This window comes from Myxocyprinus asiaticus, chromosome 32 (genome assembly GCF_019703515.2).
Source record: "Myxocyprinus asiaticus isolate MX2 ecotype Aquarium Trade chromosome 32, UBuf_Myxa_2, whole genome shotgun sequence".
Lineage (NCBI taxonomy): Eukaryota > Metazoa > Chordata > Actinopteri > Cypriniformes > Catostomidae > Myxocyprinus > Myxocyprinus asiaticus.
The window spans coordinates 4,906,063-4,917,676 of record NC_059375.1 but is presented as its reverse complement, the minus strand read 5'-3'; the positions used below and the strand labels follow the sequence as shown (position 1 = coordinate 4,917,676).

At 43.1% G+C, this 11,614-nt stretch overlaps 1 protein-coding gene across 1 annotated transcript in view; it reads left to right on the top strand.

The window, feature by feature from the left end:
* Nucleotides 1–446: 446 nt before the first annotated feature.
* Nucleotides 447–11,614, top strand: part of LOC127423014 (hepatic sodium/bile acid cotransporter-like) — a 31,679-nt gene continuing 20,511 nt past the window's right edge. The window contains exons 1-4 of the mRNA XM_051666984.1: nucleotides 447–553; nucleotides 1,012–1,502; nucleotides 4,467–4,671; nucleotides 5,087–5,265. Of these exons, the coding sequence (XP_051522944.1) occupies nucleotides 1,111–1,502; nucleotides 4,467–4,671; nucleotides 5,087–5,265 (776 nt within the window). The 5' untranslated portion in view covers nucleotides 447–553; nucleotides 1,012–1,110. The remainder of the gene's footprint in view (nucleotides 554–1,011; nucleotides 1,503–4,466; nucleotides 4,672–5,086; nucleotides 5,266–11,614) is intronic.

Sequence of the window (11,614 nt, the reverse complement as noted above, 5' to 3'; positions counted from 1 at the left end):
TCGTGGCCCCTCTGGTGTAAACACTTTCAAAAGGATTGCAGTAAAAACATTCAGAACCCCCAGTTTGTTTTAGCTGCCAATGATTGTGTAATAACTATTGTCCATGTGCTTAAGTCATGCTGAAAAGCAGTGAAGCGTGTGTGGGTGTTGCCACGGTTACAGCTTGTGAGTCCCATTAATGGGACATTAAATTAAGACAGTGCTGAACATTCCCAGGATGCTAACATCCAGTGATTGTAGAACTAATGCAGCCTAGTAATACTGTAAACTTTAAAATTATACAACTTTCATAGGTTGAATAAAATCAAGAAACATCTGCAAGAGCAATGTCAGATCAAGAAATGATGCATTCTCACCTCAAAATCATAATTCCCATTGCAGTGAAAAGGTTTTGCAGTTTGTGTCTCTGATAGAGAGAGAGAGAGAGAGAGAGAGAGAGAGAGAGAGAGAGCATGAGACAAGTAGAAACAGAGAGAGCATGAGAGAGAGAGAACAGCACTGTTCCCAACTTCAAATAAAAAGCACCACAAACTCTTGTATGCACAAAATAAAGGTAAGTGATTCATTTTAAATCAGATTCAGACTATTTATAATAATTATTATTATTGATCAGTATCATATAGTCTCACTGATATGCCTTCTTTGCCATGTAGTAAAATCCTTATTTATAAATAAATTATTATCCTGATAACAGCTAAACATTTTAATTGTGTTAAATTGCACCATGATATTTTGAGTTTTCTCAACTCTTCATTTTGTACGGAACAGGAATAGTAAGAAAAGGAGATTTTCTGGAATTATTTTTTTAAAAAGTGAATTAATAAAGTTTAAAAATGTTGTGAATTAATGTTAGAATTGTATATCAGTTTTACTCATTTCTCATTCATTTAGCACCATATATCACATGATTTGTAATAATGAATTCTAAAATCAAGGGTTTGTCTTGTTATATATTTTTTTTGAATGTCCTTGTTTCACAGTAGTTTTTTTTTTTTTCTTCCTTATCTCAAGAAATAACAAAACGAGTGAAATGACCTTTTGGAGAAGGCATTGAAATTCAGACAGACAAGGGTTCGAGCCCAGGAGAAACCACAGTGTGACTATAGAATCATGAACTTCACAGAAGTTCCTCACAGATCCAGCTATGGTTTTCTAAACTCCACGTCTGCAAACTTTACCATCACAGCAGGGGTTCAATGGATTTCGCCAGTGATGGACAAAAGCATCAGTGTGATAACTGTTCTAATACTGTTCATCACTATGGTGTCCATGGGCTGTACCATGGAGATATCAAAGATCAGAGCTCATGTTCTCAGGCCAGAAGGTGTTGCTATCGCAGTGCTGGCTCAGTACGGTATCATGCCACTGACTGCGTTCAGTCTGGCTAAGATATTTAATCTGGGTCCCACTGAAGCGGTTACTGTTCTGCTTTGCGGATGCTGCCCCGGCGGAAACCTGTCCAATATTATTGCACTGGGTCTTCAAGGCGACATGAATCTAAGGTAACCAACTGATAAACATGTATTACTGAAACTTTATTTGGGGTTAACATTATTTTATAAGGATCAGTGTTTGGTTTAATCTAATTACAAAGTAATTACTTTTTAGTACAAAAATTACAGCTGTTTAGCGCATTTCATTTTTTGTATTTATTTTTTTTGTAATCATTTAACTGTTACTGACTTTCAGTTACAGCCCTAATTCCGAAAAAGATGGGACAGTATGAAAAATGCTAATAAAAACAAAAAGGAGTGATCTGTAAATGTTATTCACCCTTTGCTATATTGAAAGCACTACAACTAAACATTATATGATGTTTTACCTTGTGAATTTCATTGTTTTTCATTGCACAGTCATTTCAAATCAGATGATTACAACACACTCCAAAAAATGCGTGAAACATCACCATTTCTTCTAATAGCACTAAGCATTTAGGCACTGAAGGGCTGTTTAAACTATTAAGTTTAAAAAGTGGAATTTTCCCCCATTCATCCATTATGCAGGTCTTCAGCTGCGCAATTGTATGGGGTCTTCGTTGCCGTATTGTGCGCTTCGTAATGCACCACACATTTTCAATTGGACATGGTCAGGACTGCAGCAGGCTAATCTAGCACCCGCACTCTCTGCTTATTCGGCCAGTATGCGTTGTTAAGTTGTCCTGCTGAAAATGCTGGGACATCCCTGGAAAATACGGTGCTGGATGGCAGTATATGCTGCTCCAAAATTTGTACATATCTGTCTGCATTCATGGTGTTCTCACAGATGTGCGAGTGACACCCCTGGCCCATACAAACACTGGCTTTTGGACCTGATGGCTTTTTGGACCTCTTTGGCCCGGAGAACACAGCAGCTGTATTTTTCAAAAACTATTTGAAATGTGGACTCATCGGACCAAAAAACACGGTTCTACTGTTCTGCTTTCCATCCAAGATGAGACTGAGCCCAGAGAAGTCGGCAGCGCCTCTGGACAGTGTTGATGTAGGGCTTCTGCTTTGCATAGTAAAGTCTTAACTTCGGGTGTTGGTGTCACTTTTAGTGGGGGGGTGTCGCTGTCCTTTTCTGCATATCGCTGCCCCCCTTCGGCATATTGCGGCGCCGTTTTGTGGCCCGTTCTGCATAACGCGGCGGCTCATTTCAGCTTAGTCCCAGTCCGCCCCTGATCGGCCCCAAAGTGCGTCGGCCCACCGGAAAAATGCCCGGTATGCCAGATTACCAATCAAGCCCTGGATGCAGCGGCAAATGGTGTTGATTTACAAAAGTTTACTAAAGTAATCCCAAACCCATGTTCATGATATCCATTACAGATGAATGATGTTTTTTAAGACAGTGATGTCTGAGGGATCAGAGATCACATACATTCAGAAGTGGTTTTCGTCTTGCCCTTTACGCACCGAGATTTGACCATATTCCTTGAATCTTTTAACTATATTATGCACTGTAGAGGGTGAAATGCCCAAAATCTGTACAATTCGGGGAACACTGTTCTCAAAGTGCTGGATTATTTGCTGAAACATCTGTTGACAAATTGACAAGTCTCGAATGATCCTTGCTCTTGAAGGACTAGGCTGTTTTTGGAGGATGCTTATATACTATGACATGACTGCCTCACCTGTTTAACATCTCCTGTTTCACATTGCCTTGTTATTTACTGTAACTCATCAAATTGTTATTAGTCTTAAATTGCCCCTGTCTCAACTTTTTTGGAGCTTGTTGCAATCATCTGATTTGAAATTACTGTACATAAAAAATGTTTTTAAAAAAAAAAACAATGAAATTCACAAGGTAAAACATCATATAATGTTTAGTTGTAGTGCTTTCAATATAATTTACAAATCACTCCTTTTTGTTTTTATTAGCATTTTTCATACTGTCTCAACTTTTTTGGAATTGGGGTTTTGGAATTAATAAGTTAATTACTTTTAATTACTTGACACATTTTTTTTAAATAATATTATACTGTACATGTAGAATACATTTAAAACACAAATTATGTCATTTTATGTCAATTTATCTTTTTGCATTTTATGACAGCTGAAGGACATGCGCCTCCTAGCGAGTCAATGAAAGGAAGAAATATAGACATTATTTTGAATTTGTTGAGTCAAAATAACAAAACCTTTTCTGTGAAAAATGTTTAAAGGTGCACTCGGTAACTTTTGTCTTTGTGTCATCTTGGACTTACACTGACACCAAGTGGCTTGGATGCAGCATCATTTAAAATCGATAGTTTTCAGTTTCAGATGCCATTGTAGAAATGTAGTATTCACAGTCAGTCATGATTACTTTAATCAGTGAGTGAAAGTGTCAAATAACAGGACAGTTACTGAGATTAAGCCAGTAGTATTCGGCTGGTCATGTGATTCTAACATAGCAGCCCCCATGTGCGGACCCTCTCCATGTAGAATAAAACAGCTTTTATAAAGTTACTGATACGACTGGAGTCTTCATTTTAATGTGAGTGGTCATGATTTCCTACATATATTGCAAAATTACAATTCATGTCTTTAGGAGGTAAACTGTTGTCTGGAGGAAAATGAGGAAAAAATTAGTGCACCTTTAAGAAACTTAAAAATAATTAGTAATGTGATTACTTTTTCGATTAAGTGATCAGCAAGTACAATTTTAGTGTAGTTATAAGTTATTTGTAGTGAATTACTTTTCTGAGTAACTTAACGCACATGCATTTTTAAAGCACCACTGCAAACTACATATTCTTATGGTTTGTGACCTATTTTTATTCTGCCGTTTTAATGCACTTTTTCTGCATACCCATTTTTGCACTGCAATATCTACCTCAGTGTCTACATATGATCTACTATTGTCAGTATTTATTTTTTATTTGTGAAAATAGTGTTTATTGTGTTAAGTGTCAATCAATGTGTGTAAATTCGAAGTATAAAAAGAAAGTCAATCAGAATGAAATGACTGAAAAATAAACTTCTTTCTCTCTCTTTGGATTCTTTTAGTATTGTGATGACCGCATGCTCTACTGCCCTTGCTCTGGGCATGATGCCCCTACTTCTCTACGTGTACTCTCAGAATTCTACCAGTCTGGGTACTGCCATTCCTTACATGGGCATCATTATTGCCCTCATTATGACCCTGGTACCCTGTGCCATTGGCATAGCCATCAACTACTGGAAGCCACAATATTCTCAAACAATAATTAAAGTGAGTCTGATCTTTGACCTGTATTTACCAGGGCCTAACTTGTTGCAGATATTTACACCAGAGAATTTGCATAAGCAAAAATGTAATTTTCCTGGTATTCAAACATGTTGTCAATGGTATAAACAGAAGTAGTGTTCTAGTAATAGTAGCAGGGTTGTCACTTGAATTCACAGGGCCTGGGATAGTATATATTTTATTGCACTTTAGTGAGGCCTCCTCGTACTTTGACACGAGACAACGTTCCCAGATCCCCCTCCCTGTAATCAGACACCGCTGAATAGTGGCATAAATATTCGTCATTTAGTTTTGTGAACTTTAATGATAGTTGAAGCCTTTGGATTTTGCTTCATTCTTTGGTGGACAATATGCTCTAGTATATTTGACTGACACTGACAAAATGTAAAATATTCAACAGGTTGGTCTGAGCCTCCTGCTTGTTGCTTCTTTGGTGATTGGTGTGTTGTCTGGAATCACAGTTGGGGCAACGGCGTGGATCGTACTGTCTCCTCAACTCATGACAGTGGCCGCACTCATGCCGTTTATAGGCTACCAGCTTGGTTATCTTCTAGCAACAATTTTCAGACAAAATGGACAGTAAGTACAGTATACTTCAATTTAAGACAACTCAGCAAGACAACAATAAAAATGTGAACACTTACTGTTATGTGTACTTTGTATTTATGTACTATTTAGAGTAGGATTCTACAGTCAGATTAGAGGTTCTCTAATGCTGAGTTTGAAACTGCATATTACCAATACTACTCGTACTACTTCTGCCATATCTGTCTATGGTAGAAATAGTAAGAGTAGTATGGTAGTATGCAATTCCGAACTCAGCCTAACCCTGTGCCTCAAATAGCTCCCTGGCTCTAGTGAATCAGTATATTGTGAACATGAATTCGGGTACTGATCAACTGAACATTGTGACACTTATGACTCAATCACCTGTGACACATTAATGAGCTCATGCATTGAAGCGCAGCTGTTATTAATTAGCACCATCCCTGTATAAATGACTATCATTCATTTTCCTTGAAGTTATTCAAACGTATAGTGTTATTATTACAGATAAATGGTATAAATAAATAAATACAAATATATAGGAGTGTTTTTAAAACCTTTTAACAACTCAAATATTTAAAAGATTGTTTCACTTTCATGGTAATTATGAATGAAAGACAAACAACATCTCTTTTAAAGAGAAAATAAGGCTTGGACTTCATAGTTTTACACTTGTGTTTGTCATGTAACCACTTGAGAGACTTCAGAGGACATGACGATGTTTCTGGTAAGGGAATATAGTGAGCAACGATGCTCCTTGGTTTTTACAGTGCATTGTGGGATTTTTTTAGGGAGCAAACGTTTCAGTGCACTGGAACGATTTTCCAAATGAGACAGCCCTAAAATTGGCCGACTCACTGATCAGTGCCCTGACTACTGAACTAGTGAACTGATTGAGATGCACCATAAGTCCATTGTTTGTGTTTCTCTGTCTAGTTTGCCTGTGGTCTTGGACTTTATGCTGACACCTGTAGGTGTGGATGCAGCAAAAGATTTCCGACTTTCTCTGATGCACTGTCGTTTTCTGTTGGGTTTGAGACAAATCAAACAAGCAATGCTGCAAAAGCAGAACGAAACAGTACTATGCACTACCCGGATCAATTGTCAGCACAGCTCACTTTCAGTATGAAATCTACGGCAAGTTTTACACGAGGCCCTTGGTGCATTTACTAGCGGACCAGTCTCAACCACGCAGCATAAATCATTATAAACGGTGCTGTAAAAGGTTGCGGAATTCAGCACTGAATTATTTGTTGAAAACCTCTATGAAACCCCAAATGTGTCCGTGATTAAATTAGTTCAAAATCATATTAAACAGCCACACCATTCTAAACAGAAAACAGAAGAAAACTTCATGGTTACTTGTGTAACCTCCATTCCCTGATGGAGGGAACAAGACTTTGTGTCGATGTAGTGACACTAGGGGTCACTCTTGGGAGCCCGAAACACCTCTGGTCTTTGATAAAAGGCCAATGAAAATTGGCGAGTGGTATTTGCATGCCACTCCCCCAGACATACGGGTATAAAAGGAGCTGGTATGAAACCACTCATTCAGGTTTTATGCTGAGGAGCCAAGACAAGGTCTAGCCATTTCAGCGGGTAGTTCAGCGTTGTGGCAAGAGGGACACAATGTCTCGTTCCCTCCATCAGGGAACGGAGGTTACACAAGTAACCATGATGTTCCCTATCTGTCACTCACTCGACGTTGTGTCGATGTAGTGACACTAGGGGCCCCTATACGAAACGCCACAACTGGCTGAACTGTGTTACGTGAACTGGCGGTGTGTGGTGGGCAGACTGCTGTGTGCCTCATAGCCAGCACACCAGGTCGACACTTAACCTCCCCCAACATAGTTATGAGTGTCAAACGGCCCTTTGGGGACAAATCGACTACCCAAAAGATAGAGACAGGCTAACCCAGTCGTGGCCTCTTTTCCCCTTATTTTTTTCCACTCCCTAAAAAAGAAGGGGGATTATCGGACTGGGCCGCCAGGTCTAGTCGGGGATGTCCCTCCCAAGGGGAAGACACTGCGGAGACCACACCTCGCCCAAAGAGAGGGGGGGGATATTTAAGTGGAAAAATACGTCACATGGTCTTTCTGACTATGTGGAGAGTCTTCAAGGTAGATCCTATCCAATGGGGGAGGATATACTACAAACATGGAGACTGGAGCAGAGGGGCTCTGCCCAAGGAAGATGCAGTTTGCCAACAGGGAAATGAATTAGCGGAAGATATATAAATTGCATAGGGTTAGCCTTACAGGGAACCGCCACATGCAGAGCACCTACCCAGAACAGGACTCTTAGTTAACATATGTACTGGGCTGGCAGCGAGTCTCTCTGAAAACTCGACTACCACAGGGCTCGGAGGAAGTCAACCAGGGAACAAAGTTTGTGAACACTACTGGGAATTAATGGCGCACGTCTTCAGCTCAAAAGGAGGTGGAAGGTGCTATGTACAAGCGATACACCCGGCTGGCTATCCCGGGCTTATTCGCTTGTATTGCGTGCCATTACCTGGGACGAAACCAGTTCCACCTGGTGGTTGTAGAACCTTGCAAAGGTGTTGGGTGTTGCCCAGCCTGCTGCTCTGCAAATGTCTGTTAGAGAGGCACCCCTGGCCAGGGCCCAGGAGACCGCTACACCCCTGGTAGAATGGGCTCGTAGCCCTACCGGGGGCTGCACGTCCTGGGCGTGATATGCCATAGTTATGGCGTCAATGAGCCAGTGGGCGATCCTCTGCTTGGAGACAGCACTTCCTTTCCGCTGTGCACCAAAGCAGACAAAGAGCTGCTCAGAGATCCTAAAGCTCTGCGTGTGATCCAAACAGATGCGTAAAGCGTGCACCGGACACAGCAACGACAGGGCTAGGTCTGCCTCCTCCTGGGGCAGCGCTTGCAGGTTCACCACCTGGTCCCTAAAAGGGGTCGTGGGAACCTTGGGCACATAGCCCAGTCGGGGTCTCAGGATCACATGAGAGTAGCCCATACCGAACTCCAGGCACGTTTCGCTGACAGAGAACGCTTGCAGGTCTCCTACCCTCTTGATGGAAGTGAGCGCAGTCAGGAAGGCAGTCTTCAAGGAGAGTGCCTTAAGCTCGGCTGACTGCAAAGGCTTAAAGAGGGCTCTCTGAAGACCCTGAAGAACTACAGAGAGGTCCCATGAGGGAACGAGGCGCGGTCTGGAGGGATTCAGCCTCCTGGCGCCTCTCAGGAACCTGATGATCAGGTCGTGCTTCCCTAAGGACTTACCGTCGACTGCATCATGGTGTGCTGCTATGGTGGCAACGTACACCTTCAAGGTGGAAGGGAACAGCCTCCCTTCCAACCTCTCCTGCAGGAAGAAAAGCACTGATCTGACTGCGCATCTCTGGGGGTCTTCCCGTCGGGAAGAACACCACTTAGCGAACAGATGCCACTTAAAGGCATACAGGTGCCTCGTAGAGGGGGCCCTAGCCTGAGTGATCGTGCCTACCACCGCAGGTGGTAGACCGCTTAGGTCTTCCACGTCCCATCCAGGGGCCAGACATGGAGATTCCAGAGGTCTGGTCGCAGGTGCCAGATGGTGCCCCGTCCCTGAGAAAGAAGGTCCTTCCTCAGGGGAATTTGCCAGGGGGGGCTGTCGCGAGGAGCGTGAGGTCCGAGAACCACGTCTGGGTGGGCCAGTAGGGTGCTACCAGGACAACCTGCTCCTCGTCCTCCCTGACCTTGCACAGGGTCTGTGCAAGTAGACTCACTGGGGGAAATGCATATTTGCGCATGCCAGGGGGCCTGCTGTGTGCCAGCGCGTTTATGCAAAGGGGGGCCTTGGTCAGGGCGTACCAGAGTGGGCAGTGGGGAGGTGAACAGGTGCACCTGTGCCTGTCCGAATCGACTCCAAATCAGCTGGACCACCTGAGGGTGGAGTCTCCACTCTCCCCTGAGGGTAACCTATCGTGATAGCGCGTCCACTGTAGCGTTGAGATTGCCCGGGATGCGAGTGGTTCGCAGCGACTTGAAGTGCTGCTGACTCCAGAGGAGGAGACAGCGGGCGAATTGTGACATACAACGAGAGCGCAGACCGCCTTGGCGGTTGACATATGCTACCGTTGCCGTGTTGTCTGTCTGAACTAACACGTGCTTGCCCTGGATCAACAGTCGCAGTCGCGGGCCCATTGACTCTGCCCTGGTCCCATGCCCCACGCCCTGTCTCGCCAGGCCATGCCCCACAACTGGTTGCTGTGTGGTCAGTCTCGGCAGCAGGTGCAAGAACAGACAAGGTTGATACTGTCACACAGAGGCATTAGGATTGATAGTCAGTTACAGGAAGAGTCATCTAATTCCTGCTCAGACTGTTCAGTTCATTGGCATAAGACTCAAAATAAGCAAGCTTTTTTGACAGATGTCAGGACCTAGGCAATTATAAAAACAGAAGCAAAGTTTCTAGTGGGCAGATGTCTACTGTATGCAGACGTCCTGCATTTAGCTGGGATGTTGGTAGCAGCAATACCAGTGGTAAGGCTGGGAATGGTGCACCTAAGGCTCAATGTTGGCTGAACTCGCAGAACCTGTCAGCCATGACCCAAAGCAGAACTTTCCTCCTCCGGGGCAGGCCCATGGGTGTCCTCCCTGCAAGGAGGGAGGCTGTGACAACAGACAGCTGGGGAGGTGTTAGGAGACACCTAGAGTGAGGGATCGGTGACAGAGCAAATCACAGCAATTCAACATCCTCAAGATGAAAGATTTGTGGCTAGCACTGCAGCATTTTAAAACCAGCTCAGAACAAGTATGGGCTAGTAAGGACAGACACCCCTCTCCTCCCCATAGTTGTGCCTCTGACTGTCAATATAAGAAGCAAAAACACAACTTTAATTTGCCACTTTATGTTAATTAAATAGCTCCCATTATACTCAACGAGGTTGTCCATGCTGGAAACTTTGTTTGTCCCATCACACCACATCACGGTTTTTTAGAGATCCATTGTACTGTTGTAGATGTCTGGCCCATGGTTTCTTTTTTTTCCCTCCCCTTTCCCCCTCAATTTGGTATGCCCAATTCCCAATGTGCTTTAGGTCCTCGTGGTGGCGTAGTGACTCGCCTCAATCCAAGTTGCGGAGGACGAATCTCAGTTGCCTCCGCATCTGAGACAGTCAATCCACGCATCTTATCATGTGGCTTATTGAGCGCGTTAGTGCGGAGACCTAGCGCGTGTGGAGGCTCACGCTATTCTCTGCAGCATCCACTCACAACTCACGACGTGCCCCACCGAAAGCGAGAATCACATTATAGCAACCACAAGGAGGTTAACCCAAATGTAACTCTACCCACCCAAGCAACCGGGCGAATTGGTTGCTTAGGAAGCCTGACTGGAGTCATTCAGCATGCCCTGGATTCGAACTTGCGACTCCAGGTGTGGTAGTCAGCGTCTTTACTTGCTGAGCTACCCAGGCCCCTGGCCCATGGTTTCTGAACATTCTGAGGTGACATGAAGTTTTCAATAACTATTTTTCCACACAAATTGTCACTTCCGGGGAAATTGGCGCAAACTAAATATAATTATAAATGGAAATGAAAGTCGAAGACAATGTGGAAGCCACTGTGGCTCTTTTAATAAATGTAACGAATTAATAAGGGCTTAGAGCACACAGACAAAATGCTCTAACATACTTGATGTTTGCTTGCGACTGGCAGCAGATGCTTTAAATATGGGAACAAAAGTGTGTCAGAAAGTTCTGGGAGGTAATGTTGGCCAATAATTTTGATGACAGGCTTTGTGTCCCACATTACAGAATGACCAGAGCAACATTTCAGATGCTCTGCGATGAGATTTGTCCACAGGTTAGTCCAGTTATAAACGCAGTTATGACACATGGTAAATGCGTTTCCATTGTAGCTTATGCGCCGCCTTTTCAAATGAAGAAGACGCATCACCTTTTTTCCCCACATTTACTCTAGAATGTGTACATCTTAAGTGGATATGCATTGGAGACGCTCTTCTTTTATTAGATCCAAGGTGAATATAGCCGCAGGGTAGACCAGTCAGAATAGGGTGAGGAGGAACAGTTGATCAGGGAAATACTGAAGCAAACCGATACTACTAAAAAAACAAACAAAAAAAACAGTGATCAAGTCAAAAAGAAACTTTATAGTAAGTTATGCCTAAAGTATTAAAATGCCTAAAAAAAAAAAAACTAAAAAAACATATACTGTACATGTACCAATATAATTAAGCTGAAAAGCATGTGTAATACAAGTCAAGTTGTCCATAGTATTAGCCCCTTTTTTATGGCTTATGTGGAAATATGGTGTGAGGGGCAGGTTGAGGAGAGCAGCCAGGCCGGCATTTCAGAGGAGCAGGTAAGAATTTTAATTTTCTGAAATGGAAGAATATATATAATGTTAAT